At 36.3% G+C, this 23,255-nt stretch overlaps 2 protein-coding genes across 3 annotated transcripts in view; one reads left to right on the plus strand and one right to left on the minus strand.

Annotated features, from left to right (window-relative positions):
* The window catches only part of MAGI2 (membrane associated guanylate kinase, WW and PDZ domain containing 2), a 1,518,597-nt gene that overhangs the window by 1,485,427 nt on the left and 9,915 nt on the right, over positions 1–23,255 (minus strand). The gene's annotated exons all lie outside the window — the stretch shown is intronic.
* LOC104669106 (putative E3 ubiquitin-protein ligase makorin-4) lies at positions 9,263–10,756 on the plus strand. Its single transcript, XM_010371995.2, has one exon. It carries the CDS (start codon positions 9,263–9,265, stop codon positions 10,754–10,756), a length of 1,494 nt encoding a protein of 497 aa, XP_010370297.2.

Raw genomic sequence — 23,255 nt, forward strand, 5'->3', positions numbered from 1 at the left:
GTTTATCATTCACAATCTCAAGAGTGGCTGTGTGAAGTATTTAATAAAGTCAAATATAATATGCACAAAATCCAATAAAATTAAAACAAAGAGCAAAATGTAACAACATCAGATAGAACAAGAAAAATATTCCTTTGGGTACCATGGACTGTGAGAAATACAAAAGAAGTAAATGTCACAATGCAATTACAATAAATCTGTTTGAGATGATTACTGTAATCACAGCTGATCTGCAGGCAAATGACTACCTGTTTTGCTTACCTATATATTCTTACCATGTTGCTTGGCTTATAGTTAAGTACTCAATAAATATTTATTAATTGAATCCAGTGTGTTAGTTGGTCTTTACAAGGAGCTTTTACTGTTACTGCTATTATTAATGTTACTCACATTTTATTATCATTTTACAATTTACTATTATCATTAGCCTTCCACAAATAAGACATGAGGGTATGACAGAACGCCCAACCTTTAGTCCATTCTGTCTGACTCCAAACCTAAGCACTACCTACCAGACCCTTTACTGACAGATAAAATTAATTATTAGGTTAAATACTGAATTTGAGACCTCAAAAATACTGAATCAGATAAAGTTGTATGAGCATGACAGTTCTATCTTGCTTCTAAGTAGTACTAGCATGACAATTCTATCTTGCGTTGTTCTTAAAATATTTTTATTAATAAAATAATGAAGGAATTAAAGTTACGAAAAGTACTGCTTAATGTATCTGATAGGAGCATTTATTTTATTATCAGCAGTGTCATACTGATCTTTTTCTGCCTACCACATTGTCTACTTTTATAAGTGGCTCTATCTCGTTGCAATACAGTTATCTTCACTAACCTGGTGGGCCATCATCTGAAGAATATGATATAAAAGGAAGTTACAGCCATGACTCTGAAAAGAATATCCTTGGAGACATTCACAACACAGACTGCAACATTTCTATCGTTTTAATGACTATGCACTTGAGTGCCCAAAAATAAAACTAACAACTGTTTTCACATCTAATCAGTACGCATATGTCATTTCTAAATTTTCAATATGCTGATTTATCATTTCTAGTCTCTATACCGGGGTCCTCATATTCTTGTATTTCTTTCTATCTGAACTCATGCAGCTTTCACTGAGATTCAAATAAAGGGGGATGTTTCATTGTTCTAAGACCTGGTCCATTTGTTTCACTGCAATACGCAAGCCAGCTGTGCTCAAATGCAGCATCTGGAGAATGATATTGAAATAAAGTATGCAGCTTGGCAGGACCAATCATACTAAACAAAATAGCTTTGGGCAATTCTGAAATGGTAACACAACCATAGTATTAGTCACCTATGCTAATACATTCTACATGACCCTTTAGGAAATAGAGTGGAATTATTTAAACCTATATTCTATACTTCCAGCTCAACTCTGTCAAACAATTTAGCTCTCTCCTGTCTTTGCCTAAATCATTTTTTCTGTACTTAGCAGGGCAGGATTTTTGTTTGTTTGTTTTATTTGGGTGTCCTAATCCAAACGCAAATCATGAGATATTCTTTGAAGTAATCATATATATTTCACATATATTTAGCTACAGATACTTTATATTTTATTTTCCCCCAAAATCTAGGTACTTTATGAAATTTAATCATAATATCAAACAATATAACAGAAAAAAACATGTAAAATGACAGAAATATACATTTTCCCTTTACAATTAAAAAAGTGATAAACTAAAGCTGTCCTAAGCATTTCACATTGACATAAAATTAAATTCAGTCAGATTTATGGCTTCGTGCAATTTCAAACAGTAAAGTATAAATCAATAAACCTGAATTTTTTGTTTGGTATATTTTTTGTGGTTTGTTTTTCACTTGCTTGATTTTATTTAGGAAGGTTTTTCTACTAACAATTTTGTTCAAGGGACTAAGGCCAGGTTCCCAGTGTGCAAAAACACAGCTCAACTCTGGAAGTTTCAGTCAGAAGCCAACTTGGAACTACCCAGTGGCAATAAATACAGAATGCCAAGGGAGATAGAGAAACCTGTATAATGCTGAAACAAAAGGAAGGGTGTTCTTGGCACTGAAAATGATTTTCTCTCATACCAGAGCCAATGTCTTTCTAAATTTGAACCACTATAAATAGTGAAAAACAAACACAAGAAAGATAAGAATTTAAAAAAATAAAAAGAAATACAGGTAGATAAATTCACAAGATTGTTACATGGTTGCCCAACTAAATTATTGCCATAATTTGTATGCCATGTAATAACCATAATGTCTTCCAATATTATAGCACTCTCCTGGAACCAACATAAAAAGGCAAAAATAAATATATGTATTTGTACTTTTTAGTCAGTCTCTTTAAAAGTATTTTGAAATCTTTGTTCACATGACCAATAAAAAACTATTATTTGTAAACAGATTTTCATTTTAATCTTCAACACCACTAGGAATTAGGCATTAACATCTCTGTTTTAGAGATAAAGAAACAGATACTGAGAGTCAGCAATTTGAGCTGGATCCAAAATCATCTGATTTCAAAGTTCTCTTTTTATTTAATAATATTAACTGTGATGAAATACATATTATACATTTCACCTATTTAGGAAGAATTCAAAGATGTAATACTAAATATCTACTACATATCCAGCCCTCTACTACTATGTCCTAGATTGGGGATATAAGTTAAGTATGGACATAATCTAAGAATAGTTTTTGTGAGGAGATGAGTCTTTTAATAAGTAATTAGAAAACAATTTTAAAATATTTAAAATGATTTAGATATTAAGTATATACATTATGCAGGTGATGCCATTTCTTTCAATATCTATTTTGAAGATATCTGATATCTGAATATGGCAGAGCAGAGAAATGGAATGAAGACATATTTTTAGTCATTCAATCAACCAATCTTGGAGTCTGCCCTATCTTTAGATTTCCTGTTATGTAAAATCATAAATATCCTTACAGTTTATGCCTACTTGATTTGGCTTTCAGTAACTTGAGTCTGAAAGTGTTACAACTAATGCATATTATTATATAAAATTCAGAGAAATTAGCAACATCTAGGAAGAGTTAGGAGGAAGGTGAAGTGCTTATTTGGTTCATGTAACTTTCACCATGTATGTTTATTTAACTATATATATATATTCCTATAAACCATTGTTCCAGGCATTGGGAATGCCAATATGAAACACTGCCTTTCCTCAAGGCTTTGCACATCAGAGATAACCAATTAATCACAGAATGTTAGAAGTCATATCATCCAGTGATCTGATTTTTCACACAAAGAATCTGAGGCCATGTAGCTAGTGGCCATGTGCAGTAGAAACTTAGACTTTCATATGCTAAACCAGAAATAGTATTTCACTAAACATAATACCTTCAGATTCACCCATGTTGTTGCAAATGGCAGATTCTTCTTCTTTTTTAGTGCCTAATAGTATGGTAAATGAAATAGGACAGGCACAGATGGATACTGCATGATCTTATCCATGTGTAAAATCTAAAAAAGTTATTTTCGTAGAAATAAAGAGTAGAATGATGGTTATGAGAGGTTGGTGGTTAGTGGGAAAGGGAGGTTGGGGAGACGGTCTAAGGATACATATTTACGGTCAGAAAAAAGTTCAAGAGATCTGTTGTACAGCATGGTGACTATAGGTAATGACAATACATTATATTCTCAAAAAATGCAAAGACAGTGCATGTTAAGTGTTTTCACCACAAAAAATATGATATCTATGTGAGGTAATGCATTTGTTAATTGGCTGGATTATCCATTCCACAATGTATGCATACTTCAAAACATCATATTGTACATAATAACATAATTTTTTGTCCATTTAAAAAATAAGTTTCCAAAAAGAAATAATGCATTAAAGACTATATAAAGTCACATAGTCTATATTCACTTGGAAGGGAATTTTAAAATAATGCTTCAATATTTGAGTTGGATCAAGCAAATCATTTTATTCCTCATGCCATAGTCTGAATATCATGTAATGGAAATTAATTATATTATACCTGTATATTTATTTCCATTCACAGTCATGCCTTCTAGAATTTTTAATTTTTTAAGCCTCCAAAAATAAAGCCATATTTAACTAGGTACAGTATTGTGACTAAGTTCTGGTCAATAGGATGTGGTCAATAGGATGTAAATGCAAGTCTTATGGTCTTTTTCTGGGAGCTTTCACTAAAAGATAGTCTAGAGTTTAAGACCAGCCTAGCCAAGATGGTGAAACCCCGTCTCTACTAAAAACACAAATAAATTAGCTGGGAGTGGTGACCGGTGTCTGTAATCCCAGCTACTTGGGCGGCTGAGGCATGAGAATTGCTTGAACCCAGGAGGTGGAGGTTTCAGTGAGTCGAGATCGCAACAATGCACTCCAGCCTGGGTGACAGAGTGAGACTCCGTCTCAAAACAAAAACAAAACAAAACAAAAAGATAGTCTGATGTGTTCCCCTTCTTTCTCTCATCCCTCCTGCTATTTCAAATGTGCATATAATGGCTCAAACATTATGATTAAGATCACCCATGGGGATGGAAGAACCAAAAATCAGTAGTGTTCTGACTTCTACATAACTTTTGAACTACCATACCAGCCCTGGACCACCTGTGTGCAAGATAAATCAGCTTCCTTTATAAGTCAATATATTTGGGAGTTCTCTAGTACTTCCAGGCAATTAGAATACTAACATCCTAAAGCTAACAAATTATATATTAGTTTAGTCAGGACTGTTTTGCAGAAAGTAAGGGAGATAGATAGATAGATAGATAGATAGATAGATAGATAGATAGATAGATAGATAGATAGATAGATAGATACATAACATAACTACCATTGTCTGAGTCTCAGTTCTGTAACTGAGTTCTCAGTTACGTGACTGAAAATTAACCTGATAATATTTGTTATAGTCTTGTGATATCTGCTTAGCAACATGTTTACGAGTGACACATACAGACAAAATAGAGAGAGAGAGGGTGGAGGGAGGGAGGAAAAGAGGGGGATAAAGACAAAGAAGCCCTTGGATAAAGGCTTCAATGACTATTTGCCTCTCTACACTAAGAAGCATTGTGCAGAGTATTTAGCCACAACAAAAAGCTGCACCAGGAAAACTCAGTGTTTGAACTTGAATAAAAGGCACTGTATAATTTTTTAAAAAGAATCTTTTCAAAGAAATACACAAATGATTGTTCAATCTATTGTGTTTAACAGAATCTAATTGGATGGTCTTCGCAACATTATACACATTTGTCTTGATCCCAAACTGAGAATGTATTCATGGACCCATAAGAACCAATGTTTTAGATTTTAGTGTGGAGCTGTCTGTAATACTCCCGTGCTATACTCGAAACCTAACCACAATCTCAGAATGTCAGGCTGGGAATTATTAGATTAATTGAACATTCAGACAATTTGGTTGATTGAACACTTTCCAAAGATGAATGCATAGATCATTAGATCAGAAACATGCTCTGGACTAAATCACACTTCTTCCCTATCTTCCTTCTCTCCTTCCTTTTCTTTTCTCCTTCTCCTACATGTTTTCTTTCTTGGCATTTTCACCAAAGAACTTCTCAGATCTGCATAGAGACATACAAAAATTGTCATTGTAATTTATTACACTATCCCAACTCAAAGATAAAAAGGATTTTCTGTATCTCTAATAGAAATTGTGAAACAAAGAAACTTCACATTTTCTCACAGCTTCCAACTATCTTCTCTCCTGAGGAGTTAAATTGAAGATATTGGTTATTTATATGCTGAGGTATACTGACTTGGGTAAGTTACTGCATATATAACTAGAATCATCAAAGAACATTGGGCATTTACATCCTATCTCTATAAATATGTCAAATTAACCAGGGATGCACAATGTCAGAGATGAACTTTTTACACTTTAGTTTTGAAGCCAGTTCCCCTTAGAATTTACTCTTTGCAAAGAAATTACTTTTGCACTACAGATGCAAACATCAGGAGTTTACATCAGTGATACCTTGAGTGGCAAATGTAGTAAATCTGTTCTGTACCTTGATCAGAACTGCCTTCCTACCTTCACCCCTATTCAAATGACATAATTGTGTTCTTAAGTACTTTTGAAAATTAGGTCACTTCAACCTGTATGCCTGGATGGTTCTGCAGTTAGTTTTAATACTGAAAAAGGAAAAAAAATCTTTACTTCCACCAACTTTACTATCTTCTGATTGCAGGGCTTTATTACAAAGCACTAAAATTTAAAATATTGTTACGATTTGAAGTTGGATATAAATGTATTGCACATAATCTAGACTTTAATTGGCAGTTTGTGGACACAAACTTTCATTCACACCTTGAAACAAGTATCTTCTTCATTCAATAAATATTTATGAGTACTTACTCTGTGAAGTTAGTAAGGGAAGGGACTAAGAAGATACGGGAGCTTGAATATCTAAACTTGAAGATTCTATGGAACAGTAGATAAGATGCAGGACTTAAAACCTAGATGATGGGTCAACAGGTATAGCAAATCACCATGGCACATGTATACATATGTAATAAACCCACACATTCTGCACGTGTATCTCAGAACTTAAAGTAACATTTAAAAAAATTAAATTAATTTTTTGAAAAAAGATGCCATCTATCAAAATGATTTTTCAAGGTGTTGTGCAATAAGTGATCTAAAGCAGAGACAAATAAAAGAATGTAGATATCACTTCTAATAGAGCAATCAAAGGATGATATGAGAAGGAGATGGCACTAGAGTCCAGCAGAATTTTCAGCAGGCAAAACTCAGACAATATTCTTGGTTGAGGAAGGGAGAGAAGGATAGAGATAAAATCCATATTGTCCAGCATGGCTGAGATCCAAAGCATATGTAGGAAAATGGCATCAAATACACGTAGAAAGTTGAGTTGGGGTTTTATTATGGCAAGTTCTTAATGTCATGGTAAATACTTAGAGGTTGTGCAGTAAGGGGGAAAAAAAGAGTAGAAAAAGATGTATCATGCTGAGGGCCATTTTAGGTAGGTGAGTTTGGTAGTCACTTGCTGGATGGATTGGGCAAGGGAAAGATTGTCAGCAGGAAAACTGTTAGAAGCTATGGTATTAATACGGACAGGACAAATAACAGGATGCATATACAGTGTTAACAGATGAAAGGGGAAATCAAAGAACAAGTACAAGAATTATTACCAAGACCTAACAGAATTAAACAGATTAAGGAGTCAGAGGAAAAGAGAAGAGACAGCATGAATTTCCAAATTCTTAGTGTACTGAATTAGACAACAATGGGGTGGGATCCCTAAAAGAAACTGGGAAATCAAAAGGTAGAGCTTACTAAAATGATAAGTAAGTTGACTTTTCGGTTTTTAAAGGAAGAAGTAGGGTATACATGTGGAAATGTCCAGAGAGCAGTTGGAAACCTTGACTAGTGCCAGAGAGGACTGAATGAAAACTTGGCTGTTGTCAGATCAGAAGTTGGGTCTGAACATATAAGACTGTGTAAATGTATTAACAGCAATCAGAGAAGTATTGCTTTATAAATAATAAATATTTTCTTCAGAGAAAAATATGATAATTTGCATATCTCTAGAGACAGAGTTGAGGTTAAAATGAGGCAGTAGTTCTACAAGCAATTCCAGCTTAAAGAAACTTTAACTGTGCTACAGTCCTATGACAATAACTTGTACTACGCATGACCACTGTTGAGAATGACCATCTTGCCATGCTGATATTTATTTGGTAGGATGGATCAAATGCTTTGGACTATGCTTATTCATTAACAGGCTGGTCTGTTGTTATGGTTAGCAAAGTTAATATAGAACAAAAACAAGGAATGTCTACATTTGTCACTAAATGTAAAATTTTTTTAATTTCAAAAACTATTATAATCATGACCATTATATGTTTTCTGATGATACAGGAACAACCAGGAGAGTCTTCAGCAATTGGATACTAATAAAAATGATAGCAGCAACTATAAATACACCTATATTGCCTTTCCTTATCAGATTATATTAGATGACAAATCAGCTGAGGTAATAGCCTGCTGAAAATATGTAATTGTTCATTGTTCATTGTTCTCATTTGCTGAAGCTATTCCTTTGGAAGGCTTTTATTTCCAAGAACACAAATACATCTACCTGTCAGTTTTCCAATAGACAATTTTTTTAGATAGCACTTTGGATTTGTTTTATATAAAACTCTTTTAAATATACCTTGATTATCAAGTATAAAAACAATAATACACGTAGACTATATGTTAATATATAACAGAAACAGCCTGTAAATAACTTCCATATACTCTGGAAGTATATGTATATCCCTGAAACCAATCCCACATCTACAATGTTTCATAAATTAAGGATGTATTTTTCCATTCACAAAAGTATTTCTCCACCTTTTATTTAAAAAAATTTTTTTCAACAGAACAGCTTTTGATCTTTTCCATTTATTCGAATAAAATCAAATTGTTTTAACATACAATAAATCTTGAACAAAAACATTAAACTATAAGCCTGATTGACAAGTCAATAAATGAAAAAGCAATTTTTAAATTCTACTTTCTTTCTTTTTGAGACAGAGTCTCACTCCATCACCCAGGCTGGAGTGCAGTGGCATGTTCTCAGGTCACTGCAACCTCTGCCTCTCAGGTTCAAGTGATTCTCATACCTCAGCCTCCCAAGTAGCTGGGATTTCAGGTGTGTGCCACCAAGCTGGGCTAACTCTTTTGTATTTTTAGTAGAGACGGGGTTTCACCATGTTGGCGAGGCTGGTCTCGAACTCCTGGCCTCAAGTGATCTGCCTGCTTTGGCCTCAGCAAGTGTTGGGATTATAGGCATGAGCCACCGCGTCCAGCCAATTCCTATATATTCCTTAATAAAATGTATAAAGTTGTTTTAAAAATTGATCTTTCCTACTTTCAATATAGTTTTGTGCTATTTTGTTTCAGAAGGAAGCAAAAAAGGCAAAAGCAATTGGAAAAAATCTTTTGCATAAGTTTATTAGAGACTCTTCTATTTTTCAGACATTAAAATGGACTCTTTCCTAATAAAAATAGTAAGATGATCTCATTGAATATAAAGTCCAAAGTCTACCAAATGATTAAGAAGATTGAGGAGTTGACTTTACAAGTTATAGTCAAGTTTTTATAATAGGAGTTATAACTTACAATAAAAATTCCAGCCACTTAAAAGCTTTAAAAAAAATAAGATGGTGCTAATCAATGAAAAATGTTCCCATCAATGACTACTATTCAGAAGATTTGAAAAAATATGCCGATTGGATAAGCAGTAATGGAGGAGGCTGCAGCTCCCGGAACAACAGCCACAACATCAGGAGCAGCGGCGGCGGCAGCAGCGGAGGCGGCGGCAGCAGCGGAGGCGGCGGCAGCTGCGTCCCCCACTCCGATCTCCACAGTCACCGCCCCGTCCCCGAGGGCGGGCGGAGGGGCCGGCGGCAGCGACGGTAGCAATGGTAGCGGTGCGTGCGGCGGCAGTTGCGGCAACGGCTGGACTAAACAGGTCACGTGTAGGTATTTTATGTATGGGATTTGTAAGGAAGGAAATAACTGTCGCTACTCGCATGACCTCTCTGACCGTCTGTGTGGAGTAGTGTGCAGTTGTTTTCAGCGAGGGTACTGTATTTATGGAGACCGCTGCAGATGTGAACATAGCAAGCCGTTGAAACAGGAAGAAGCAACTGCTACAGAGCTAACTACAGAATCATCCCTTGCTGCTTCCTCAAGTGTCTCCTCGATAGTTGGACCACTTGTTGAAATGAATACAAACGAATCTGAGTCAAGAAATTCAAACTTTGCAACTGTAGGAGCAGGTTCAGAGGACTGGGCGAATGCCGTTGAGTTTGTTCCTGGGCAACCCTACTGTGGCCGTACTGTGCCTTCCTGCACTGAAGCACCCCTGCAGGGCCCAGTGACCAAGGAAGAATCAGAGAAAGAGCAAACTGCGGTGGAAACAAAGCAGCAGCTGTGCCCCTATGCTGCAGTGGGACAGTGCCGATATGGGGAGAACTGTGTGTTTCTCCACGGAGATTTATGTGACATGTGTAGGCTGCAGGCCCTGCATCCGATGGATGCTGCCCAGAGATCACAGCATATACAATCGTGCATTGAAGCCCATGAGAAGAATATGGAGTTCTCATTTGCTGTGCAGCGCAGCAAGGACAGGGTGTGTGGGATCTGCATGGGGGTGGTCTATGAGAAAGTCAACCCCAACGAGCACCGCTTGGGGATCCTCTCCAACTGCAACCACACCTTCTGTCTCAAGTGCATTCGCAAGTGGAGGAGTGCTAAGGAATTTGAGAGCAGGATCGTCAAGTCCTGCCCACAATGCCAAATAATATCTAACTTCGTCATTCTAAGTGAGTACTGGGTGGAGGAGAAAGAAGAGAAGCAGAAACTCATTCAGAAATACAAGAAAGCAATGAGCGCCAAGGCATGCAGGTATTTTGATGAAGGATGTGGGAGCTGCCCATTTGGGGGGAACTGTTTTTACAAGCATGTGTACCCTGATGGCCGTAGAGAGGAGCCACAGAGACAGCAAGAGGGAACATCAAGCAGATACCCGGCCCAACGAAGGAACCATCCCTGGGAATTCTTTGAGGAAGGAGCGAACAGCAACCCCTTTGACGATGAAGAAGAGGCTGTCACCTTTGAGGTGGGCGGGACGTTGCTTGTGCTTTCGACTGCAGGTGGGGACAACGAACTGACAGACTCTGAAGATGCGTGGGACTTGTTTTGTGATGAAGAATTTTGTGTCTTAGATCTATAGAAACCTTGCGTGGTGTGTGAGCTGGTCTGCTGACCCCAGACAGCAGCTGTCCCCTATGGTGGTGTGGCAGTGCCTGTGTTCTCTCCTAGGCAGGCCTATCAACTCCAGGTGCTGTGGTAAGAATATTTACCCAGGGTCTGTCTTCTCAACCCCCTCACCTTTCCCCAAGGAGTGTGTTGTTCTCCCTGTTGAAAAAAGTTACAAAAATAAGTCTTAAAGTTAATTAGTTAGTTAATTTTTTGAGACACGAGTCCCACTCTGTCACCCAGGCTGGAGTGCGGTGGTGTAATCTTGGCTCACTGCAACCTCCGCCTTCTGGGTTCAAGCCATTCTCCTGTCTCAGCCTCCTAAGTTGATGGGACTACAGGTGCATGCTACAATGCCCAGCTAATTTTTTTGCATTTGTAGTAGAGATGGAGTTTCACCGTATTGGTCAGGCTGGTCTTGAACTCCTGACCTCAGGTATCCACCTGCCGCTGCCTCCCAAGGTGCTGGGACTACAGGTGTCAGCCACCGTGCCCAGCCTTAAAGTTAGTTTTTTGTAACAGGCATGAGCCACCATGCCTGGCTTTAAAGTTAGTTTTTTGTAACAGGCATGAGCCACCACGCCTGGCTTTAAAGTTAGTTTTCTGTAACAGGCATGAGCCACTGTGCCTGGCCTTAAAGTTAGTTTTTTTGTAACATGAATTTAACTGTCGGACAGTTAGTTTAGGTGTGTTGCATCATCTATTTTCAACCAGATTGTGTTTATGGACTTTTCACACACTAATTTTGAGGACCCCAGGTTCAAAACTAAAAGCAGTGGCCCTGCTTTGGGATCCAATGATAGGAGTGATGGGTGAAGGGATCTAAGCTGGCCAGTAGCCTTCTAAGCTTCTCAAACCTGCATAGATGCAGTATTATTGGCCTTGGTAGAAAACTTTGGTTTAGTGGTTTAAGTCTTGTGTGGCAGTTAGATCTTAAAGGACAAAGCAGTATATTGGTAGTTGTCAATATAGCAGTACTAGCTGTTTATATAAATAAGAGAAATGGAGTTAGCCATAGAGGTTAAAACTACCTGGTTATCCCATATATTAACCCAAACTGGGTCTTAGATATACAGTTGTATTTAATGTTTTATGATCTAATCTTTCCAATATAGGCATTTTCTGAAAAACATTTGTCCTCATTTGGGGCATTTTGTTGTGGGTTTCGCCTTGTTGGCCAGGCTGGTCTCGAACTCCTGACCTTAGGCGATCCACCCGCCTCAGCCTCCCGAAGTGCTGGGATTACAGGCGTGAGCCACAGCGCCCATCCTGACACTTTGATTTTAAACCAGTAAGACCTGCGCCGGACTTGTAACCCCAACCCCGGAATTGTTAAGATGATACATTTGTGTTGTTCTAAGCCATTGAATTTGTGGCAATTTGTTACAGCAGCCTGACATTTTGATTTTAACCCAATAAGACCCCTGCCAGAATCCTGACCGTCAGAATTGTTAAGATAATAAAATTATGTTGTTCTAAAAAAAAAAAAAAGAAAATATGCCTTGTATTTAAGCTAATGGATTCAAAATGGAAAAACGTAATATTCTGAAGAGGAATGTATGATGTAATTGTTGCAAAGAATACATATGCCATTGACATAAATTAGTATTTGCTAAACAGTAAATTTCCACATTTTAAAAAATATCCTATAAAATTTTGAAAATCTACACCAACAACTCAATCTCCTGTATTCAGTTATTTCTTTACTTTATTGTGATAAAATAAGGCTTTGTAGGATTTTTAGGTATCCTTCACAATTCTAGCTACATGGTAAAAAAATGACAAAAGAGGCAACTTCACAAAGTCAGCTTCTAATTGAATGCCTTTATTCCCAGATTCCCTCTCCTTCTGAATCCTCAAGTTTACATAAAAACTTCAGAGAAAATTTATTCGAATGAGTTAAATCCTTAGAAGTTCTTATCAAGTCCTTTGTGTACTTAGTAATAGAGAAAAAGCTGTCTTCTGCCATAAAGTTACTAAAGAAACATGGAGAAACAAGGCAACCTAAGTGTATGTGTTTCTTGACTCCTTCTCAATTGCCAGTTCCACAATCCCCACATTCTGGGAGCACCAAGCACAGATTACACAAAAATCACCTAACCATCTCCAAGGCCATCCCAGATATGTAATCAGCCATTTAACTATAAACATTGCTGGTATTGTAACATATATGTGCTTATAATCTCTACTTTTTCATATATTACATGTGCATGGAATATCACAGAACTCACCAAATATATCTCTATAGCTTCTCTAATAGAGGAGGACAATGGCTTAATCTATCAGAGCCAATGAAAAACATCTGACTTCCAAACTATGCCATAGTGTTAAATAGTGTCTTGAATACACTTGGGTTTTTGTCTGCAATGCCAAAGAAGACCAAAATCCATATTAAAGACCAAAATCCATATTAAATTGCTAACTTCAAGTATTAGAAGATGCCTTCTGCAGTTAAATAAAGACTGATAAACTTGAATGTTAGCTTGAGGGAAAAACCTTTTCTTTTCCTTTCTATATTTGCTTTTGCCAAACTTCACTCAGGCTGGAAATAATCATAACAATTGGAACCAGCAGAACGAAATAGCTGATGCTGCTAGGCAAGATGAAATAAATATGCAACTCAAGTAATACTAAATATAAGCTCCACATGAGCATACAAGAATGAAACACCTGAGAGAAGACAGCTCTTTGGAGCCAAATCCCCAAGTTTACATTTTACAAGTCGGTATTTTAGAAATGCAATATTTATAATGTACCTGGATTTCACTGAGTGTAAACAAATGGTAGATTTATATCAACCATAGCAATAAGACTAACAATTTCCTAGGGGAAAGAAAGAAGACAAAAATTTAATTTCTAAGAAAAATGTTCATATAAAGTGATAATATAATAAACTTTTAAGTTCTCAAAATAATATTTGTTCTAAAAATTCAGAAAGCACAGAAACATTGTTAGGGGATTTTTTTTAACCTTTGCTATTTGTAGTATTTTATATTCCTTGTATTTTAATGCAGTCCTACTATAGTATTTTTATGGTTGCCAATGGTCCCCAATACTGAAATGCAGAATAAAAAGTGTTATAACTCTTCTAAATGCTTATGATTTCAACATGAAAATGAGCAATTAGTCTTAAAACATTTGAATCATTCTAAGATGAGAAGAAGAAGAAATGAATTACATTTCTATCAGAAAATTTGAAGCTTTGAAAAGGGAAACTGAACTAGGAATGTGACATATTTAGGTACTATAACTGTCTGTGTTGCAGTTTGTGGTACCTATCTAGGGAATTGGTTCATTAATCCTCTAGACTCTGCGCTATTCTGTTTTAGCAATATAGCAAAGTGGTTAAGAGTGTAGACTTTTAAGTCAGGCAGCCACTTAGTACTGAGCGCCTCAAGCAATCTGTGTGACCTTAGGCAAGTAATGAACCTCTTTCTCCATAAGCTTCCTCATGTTTAACTAATATGATTTAAAAAATGCCTTACTCATAGAGTTAATGTGAGCCTTAAATGAATGTAATTCCATGTGAAGTGGGACTTTTCCTGTTTTCCTGGAATGTAGCTAAGGCTTCAAAGCTGAAGACAATGGAAAACAAGCAAGTTACTAGTCATATCCCTGGTCAAACCAGTTCAAAGACCATCACTCTCATCAGCCAAGGTAGAGAGACGAATTATTTGAAAAGGGATTCTATGAAAACGATGCCTTAAAATAATTGTAATAGACAATGGAGTCTCATCTCACTTTTCCTCTTAGGAGAGAGGAATGTGTTGCACGCACAGAAGTGATCACTCAAAAAGCATCACTCCCACACTAGCTGTTTGTTGAATTCTTGAAAGAATATAGTTGCCCCATGCTGATACCCACAAGCAAAGCGTGAGAGAGTTCTTGTAGAATTTGACAGCTTTTTCCATGAGCCTGAGGAATGTTCATAAGGATGGGGATTTATGCCTACTTCTTGGCAGAAGAATTCTGAAGATGGGAACCTGAGTGGAGCTGCTCATGATATTTGGGACAGAAGTGAGATGGCTGCATTTCTACTACATGGTAGGTCAGGGATGCCTGAGCTTTTCCTTGCTTTTCAGGAAAAACTAATACAATTTCTCTTGAAGGGATGCTGCCCAAGAGGGTTGCCTGTTGGGTTAAGGGGACAGCCTCAGAAAGACCCTGAAGGTATAATGCAGGGGGAAGGAAATGAATTATAAGTGGTCAGCTTTAGTCTATTCCCCTGTCAGAAAATGCTGCAATAGGCAGAGTGGGGTGTGCGAAGGTGATGAGAAAGCTGGAGTGTCTTTGAAGAACATACAAATATCATCCATAACAGAAAAGCAGCATCTGGATGCCTGACATAACAGTGGACACACATGGGAAGATTAAAGACAAATGGAGGAAGAAGCTTTTCCTTCTTTATTCTTATACTTCCTCATTCCTTGCCCTGACCTCAAGAGGAGACAGAAGAAGGTGCGGTTGGGAGGAGGTAGAGCAAATGGCAAAGAAACAGACTACACTAACCTCCCTTTTCACTGGTTTCCAGAGTTCAAAAGATGAGAGAATCTTTAAATTGAATGCAAGGTTAAAGTTTGTCTTCGAAACGGACTACATTTTTGTTTCATACCTAAAATTGAGACTATTCTGATACATGAAAGAAACAAATAGTTATGAGGTGGGACAGCGATGCTGTCTAGAGGTAGGGCGATGGGGTCTGACAGGGTACATTTCAAGGCAGGAGTAGGTGAGAGAAAAATAATTGTTTCTTATTTGCATCCTTTGAGCCAACCTGCTTAATAAACTGGTTACATGAGACAGTACATGTGACTAGAACATAATAAATGATCAGTGCAGTCTAGCTGGTATTACCATTATTAGATATTTCAAAATTGTTGTCCCTAAGTAAATTCAGCAATGTTTGTATTGCAGGGCTAATACACGGACCCTCAAGTTCAGCATTAAAAAATTCAGAGATTCTCACATGAATAAATAAAATATAAGAAAATCAACTGATTTGTCTATCAACCAAACATATCAAAATATCAAGTGTAACAAAAAAGGAAACAACATATTCTTAATACAAAATGTATACTGTGATTTTCCTTGATGGAATAAACTTGTTTCTGATACTCAGACAATCTAAAGGTATTTTTTAAGAAGGATAGCACATGAATTCCATTTCATCACCAATTTATGATGAACTACTTAATCTATCACTTCTATATTTTCCTTAGTTCTCAAATAGAACAATTTTATTTTTCTAAAGCCTGAAACAAATCTTATACTAGATGAAAACTTCTCTTTCGGAGCTAAAAAAGCCAGTTGAAGTCTCCCAGTAAAGAAAATCTCTTACTCTAAGTAAATTTCTAAGGGGTCTTTTGATAGTGAAGATCTATGGTAATGTCATCCTGCCTCCATCATTAGTAGCCAAACTCTCTTAGATGAGATGTCGACGAGTAATTGACTCAGCATCCTAACTTTCCACAGAGCTCATACTCTTTTGAATCACAGAAAGTGTAGATTACACACTGCTAAAGTTTTTAGCATGTAACTTTAAAATTAAACAGAAACAGATACTTTTTCACAACAGTTTCAGTGTAAGGACAAAAATGATATTTTAAAAACTGGGAAATATAATTTAGATGAGTTATGAGCAAAAATGCATTTCAGAACAAAGTAGGGCATCATTATGCCCTATTTTGGGGAAAAAAATCTTCATGTAAACTGAGTCTCACAATAGATGAGGTAAGTAGTGATCGCATTGCCAAAAATCTACCACAGCATAATACAGTGAACTCTAAGTATATTCAGAAAGAAATTATTTCAATTTTTTAAAAGTATTTTTTCAAGGATGGATGAGGTGTAGGTAAAAATTACTTACAATGTTTATAAGTTATGGAAAGAGGTTATTATAAGTTATGCAATGGTTAATTTTACTTGACTGGGCCATGGGGTCCCCAGCTATTTGGTCAAGCATTATTCTGGGTGTTTCTGCAAAAAAAAAATTAACATTTAAATTGATATACTGAATAAAGCAAGTTGCTCTCCTTAATGTGGTGGGCCTCATTCAATTAGTAGAAAGTCTAAATAGAATTAAAATGACCTACTTCAAAAAAGGGAAACTTCCTCCTGCCTGCTTGCCTTCAAACTGGAACATTGTTTTTTTCTGCATGCAGACTCGAATTGAAGCATCAGCTCTTCCTGGCTCTCAAGCTTCCTGGCCTTTGGACTGGAACATAACATCAGTGTTCCTGGGTCTCCATATTGTTGACTTATACTGCAGATCTTGGGACATAACAGCTTTCAGAACTGTATGAGTAAATTCCTTATAACTATCTGTTAATCCTAGTTTCCTGGTAGTTTTGTTTCTTTATAGAAACTTAATGTGTCTCAAATAAGTCAAGTGCTACAGAGAAAGAGAACTTTTGACATTTATTCATTCAATGATATGTTTTCAAAAACATTCTACATATTTTAAGGCATTATGCCAGGTATTAGAGAAACAAATATGAATTAAATGCTGCCTGTCCTTGATGAGTTACAGGTCTAGTTTAAATGACATGTTTGAAAACTTCATTGGCAAATCATTGTTATGCACAAAATAAGTGCCTAATTTGTTGGGATATGAAGAATAAGGAGAATCTGGATCTAATTCTTACATACCAATTCTGGATAAAATAACTGAACTTTCAGACACTGGGTTATAAATGTCATTCTTTTAATTTATAGCACAATTTGTAGGACATACAGTTTAAAATACTCCACACTTCATTTCTGGAACTTTGAACTGAGAAGGTACCTATAAAAATGTTTTTTATTCCATGCTCATGAATTCGCAGAATTAATGTAATTAAAATATCCATACCAACAAGAGCAATCTACAGATTCAATGCTATTCCTATCAAATTACCAACATCATTTTTCTCAGAATTAGAAAAAAATCATTTTAAAATTCATCTGAAACCATAAAGGAGCCTGAATAGCCAAAGCAATCCTAAGCCAAAAGAACAAAGCCAGAGGCATCACCATTACCTGATTTCAAACTACGCTATAAAACTATAGTAATCCAAACAGCATGGATTTGCTATGTGTCTAAAAACAGACACACAGACCAATGGAAAATAGTAAAGAACCCAGAAATAAAGCTTCACACCTATACCCAAATGATCTTCAACAAGGTTAACAAAAATAAGCACTGGGGAAAGGACTCCCTATTCAATAAATGGTGCTGAGATATTGGCTATCTATACATGATAGAATGAAAATGGACCCCTATATAATATCATATACAAAAATTCAGTCAAGATGAATTAAAGATTTAGATGTAAGGTCTGAAACACGGAGGTTGCAGTGAGCCCAGATCACGCCACTACACTCCACCTCAGGTGACAGAACAAGACTCTGCCTCAAAAAAAAAAAAAAAAAAAAAAAAAAGTCCTTGAAGGAAAGCTAATAAATATGCTTCTGGACATGAGCCTTGACAATGAATTCATGACGAAGTCCTCAAAGGCAATCACAACAAAAACAAAAATTGACAAGTGGGACCTAAGTCAACTAAAGAGCTTTTGCACAGCAAAAGAAACTATCAACAGAGTAAACAGACAACCTAAAGAATAGGAGAAAATATTTGCAAACTATGTATCTGACAAAGGACTAATATCCAGAACCTATAAGGAACTTGAACAACTCAACAAGCAATAAACAAATAACCCCATTAAAACCTGGGCAAAGGACATGAACAGGCATTTCTCAAAAATAAACAAGTGGCCAAAAAACATATTAAAAATACTGAGCAGGACTAATCTTCAGAGAAATGCAAATAAAACCACAATGATATATCATTTCACACCAATAAGAATGGTTACTATTAAAAAGTCAAAAAATAACAGATGCTGGCGAGGTTGTGGAGAAAAGGGAATACTCACATACTGTTGGTGGGATTGTAAATTAGTTCAATCCCCATGGAAAGCAGTTTGGAGAATTTTCAAAGCACTAAAAATAGAATTTCCATTCAACCCAGTCATCCCATCATGGATATACACCTAACAAAAATAAATTGTTCTATCAAAAAGATACCTGAATGCATATGTTCGCTGCAGCACTAAACACAATAGCAAAGACATGGAATCAACCTATATTCCCATCAATGATGAACTAGATAAAGAAAATGTGGTACATATACACCATGGATTACTATGCAGACATGAAAAAGAACAAAATAATGTCCTCTGCAGCAACATGGCTGCATGGAGGCCATTATCCTAGGAAAATTAATGCAGAAACAGAAAACCAAATACCACATATTCTCACTTATAACTGGAAGCTAAACATTGGTACACATGGACATAAACATGGGAACAAAAGACACTGGGGACTACCAGAGGCGGGAGTGGGAGAGGGGACAAGGGTTGAGAAACTACCTGTTGGGTATTATGCTAACTACCTGAGTGATGGGTTCAACAGTACCTCAAACCTCAGCATCACACAATATATCCTTGTAACAAACCTGTAGCAGAATCTAAAATAAAATTTGAATTTTTTTTAAATAAGACATTTTTCTTTTTTAAAAAAATTGAAATTGCATATCTTTAAGGTGTACAGGATGGTTATATATATATATATATACACACACACACACACACATATATATACATATACATATATTAGTAAACTAAGCTTTCAAAAACATATATAGTCTCACTATTGCCATATAAAAAATAACTGAATAATTTTGTATGTCAGAGGAAAGTAACTCATTACAAACATAGTACTCAATGAGGAATTCTTAGTACAACCTAGAGAAGAGATTTTTTCAGAATTTGCTCCAAGTACAGCCTAGAATGTCACAGCAATGGGCAAGAAGGTTGGTCTCAAATTAGCACTTTACAGAATCAAAAACTGGGGTATTGTTTAGGTTTTGTGGCCTTTGAATTAAGATTGAAATCATATAACGGATAAAAGCAGCATTGTCCAAGATGGAATTCTTACTATTATCATTTGTATCTGACTTGCTAATAAAGTAAAAATGTTATCTTTAGTGTTCATAAGTGATAATAGTCTGTATATATGATGAATCAATTCCATATGCTACACATTCAGAAGAACTCAATTTAAGAAGATTGGTTTGTATATTATTATAGATGTATGTCCTCCTCTACCCCTATTACAAATACTAAGTAAAAAAGAAGATATGTGCAGGCATGTTAAATACAGGCATCCCTCAAATTTCCACTCTTGGTCTCTTCTCATTTTCAATGCTCTTCTAATGGACTACAGCTCTTTGCCGGCTATTACAGCTGTTTTACAGCTATTACTGTAAAAACAATGAATCTGAACTCTCTATACTGAAGGTCCAAAAATCCTGTGAGCTCTAGATATATGTGACCAACAATGTTTGTCAATGAGAAACATGCCATCTGCCAGGCACCTCAAACACATTATACGAACAGGCACTCATTATTCTCCACGCACTGTGTTCTTTAATACCAACTGGAGCAAAATGAAATAAGAAAATCTCCTAAAAATATAAAATAGGCCATTTCTAACTTAATTTTGTTAACTCACCATCTTTAATTCCAATGCCTAATCTAAATTGTTTTAAGTAAAATATTGGTTATAACTATCTTATGAATAGTTATGTGCATATATTACTTATGCACTAAGAACCACGATATTCTGAAATACTGTGGAAATAGCGTGCTACTACTTCTGCAGTTCTCAAAGATAGCAATTTTCTTTTTCTAGAACAGCTAAAGCCATTTCTCCTGTACATTAAATTTTAATCTTTGCAGTTAATGGCATCTTCATCTCCTTCACACACCTAGCCCTAAGTCAGAAACCTGAAAGTCATTTTTGCCTAGTGCCTCCCCTTCACCACTACCTCCCATTCCAATGAATATAAATTTTTACTCATACCATTCTTAAATATGTTTCAAGCTCACCTCCTCCCTCCATTCCTAGTACTGATGCCAAAACTTAAGCCTTTCTCTCAGTTTCTTCTCCCCTCCATAAATAACTGAAACCAAATTTTCTCCCTTCCCCCAATCCCTCCCATGAAACAAAACAAAAAACAGAAACCCCACCACTTTATGTTTCTCCTTTGCCTAAACACCTTCAGTGGTTTTAACTACCTACATATAATGTCCATAATGTTCAGGTTTCTAAGTAAGGCCTTCCTCGATATGGCTCCAAGTTTCCTTTCTGGAAAAATTCTCGGTTGCCTCCAGAAGTGCTCAGTTACCGCTTTCCTTGGCCTCATTGGTCTATATTTATTTTCCTACCCAGAGCAGATCATCTTTTGCCTCTCCCACCTTGGGTCACGCTCTTCTCCCTGCTTCCCACATGTCCCTTCTTGAATCCCTACTCAAGCTTTAGAGACAATCTCAAAGATCTCTTACTCTGTGCAGCACTCGCCAGCTCCACTTGCTATCTTCCATCTCTAAACTATGTTTTCAATAGAATTGCAGTAAGCATTTTACAAAACATTCCACCTGTCCTATCTTCTTGGATTCTAACAACCACCCTATAACATGAGGAGACTGAGGCTCAGAAAATGTTAGTCTCATCATAAGGAAGGGATAGCAATGGACTTGGAGCTGAAATCCAATTAAGTCTTCAGACTCCAAGATCCACACTCTCTACATTATACCCCTCTGCTTCCTCCTGTCCCTCCTATGTGCTGTAAAGGTAGTAATGTTTACTTCTGTACCATCACACTGAGCACAGTGTTTTAAGGTTTGCTTTGTATATTTTTGTCTCTCCTTCTACTCTGCATTCTTAGAGGGTAGAATCTGATCCTTATTAACATTTTAATACCAGGACCCAGCTTTAGCATGACATAAAACAAAAATTAATGAATAATTATTTATTCAATTAATCAAAGGATCTTAATTTGCTAGAATATTTTTATCCTGATGGAAGAAAGTAAATTTGTGAGACAAATACAGAAATTAAAGTTCAAGTCTCTTCCATCATAACACACACACACACACGCACATACAACTCCTACCCCTCCTAACCATGTATCTTCTTACAGAACAATTATCCATTACCCCATACTAGTAACCAAGTTTCTTAAAGGAGCGGTATGCATACATGATTTCCAGTTTTTCACTTCCTATTCTTTCTTCAACCCTGTGACATGTGGCCATCCACTCCCCTGAAATAGCACCAATAAAGATGATCTTCATTTTTGCCAAATGCAATGGTAACATTTCAGAGCTCATCTTTCTAACCATTTCTGCTTTGCTTGGCAGTACTGACCACTCACTCGACATTAAGAGTGCTCTTAGTTCAGTCTTAGTTTCCTTCCTGGGATCCCCTGGCTTCTCCTCAAACTTAGATATCACAGCATTTCTTCTTTTTTTCTTTTTCTTTACATGCTCTTACTGGAGAGTCTCGTAATAAGTTAATGGATTCTAGCCCTGGAAAAATGGAGTTAGAACACTTTGATGAGTCAGTTTATAGTTACATGCACTCCTGGGTCAATAGCACAGACATTTGTAAACACTATATAATTTTAAAAATACTTCAAGTTGGATTTTGCATGCATTGTTGGTATATTTTTGTGGCTGGTTTGCTTTCTTGATTATGTTCTATTTTGGATAATTTTAAAATGAATTTGTGTTCCTACATATTACTTCAGAATGGTAAAAAAATTTCTTGAGTCCTACCAGAGCAAAATTCAGTGAGGTAATGGAGACATGCCTAGAATTTGACTGAGCTTATGTAGCTGGAAAATACATCATGATGTATTCTCCAAGATTACTCCTTATCTTGGTAAAGATGCTCCTTTTATTGGTAAAAAAGATCTTTATCAATATCTCCAAAACAATAAAATAGGAATAAAACATATTTTTCCATTCTTATAATTTATAGTTATATAAATAGGTTTGTATAAGTAAAAATTATTTTGACTGTAAGTAACAGAAAATCAAATGTAAATGGCTTAAACATCTTGTCTACTGTATTATTCTCTCAATAACAAGGAGACCAGAGATAGTGCTAGTCCTAGCTTCATTATTTCAGCAGTTCTTTAAGGAGCCAGTAGCTTTTCCTCATTCTGTTCTGCCATCCTCCACCTTTCGGCTAGCTCTCTTCACGATCGCAACATGACTGCTCTGGCTTCAAGCATCACCTCCATGTGGAGCAACTTTCATAGGCAGAAAAGTAAATAGTCTTTTGTTGAATTTTATCTGAAGAACTAAGAAATTTCTCAGAAAGTCCCCAAGGGAATTTACTTTTCCTTACTTAGAATTGGGTTATAAGCCATTTCCTAAACTAATAACTGGTGAAGAGATGGAATTACCTTGCTTGATTTAGTCTAGGTCCTTCCCGTGGTATGAGGCCATCTGATATGAAACACTTACCAGTGTTATCAACATGTGGATACTTGAACAAAACTGGTGTTTTGATACTAAGAGAGTAGGGGAGGAGGAGAAGAAATGCATTCCAGGTAGACAACCAACAATTTCTTTAGTAACTAAATT

This window comes from Rhinopithecus roxellana, chromosome 6 (assembly GCF_007565055.1).
Source record: "Rhinopithecus roxellana isolate Shanxi Qingling chromosome 6, ASM756505v1, whole genome shotgun sequence".
In the NCBI taxonomy this organism is placed as follows: Eukaryota; Metazoa; Chordata; class Mammalia; order Primates; family Cercopithecidae; genus Rhinopithecus; species Rhinopithecus roxellana.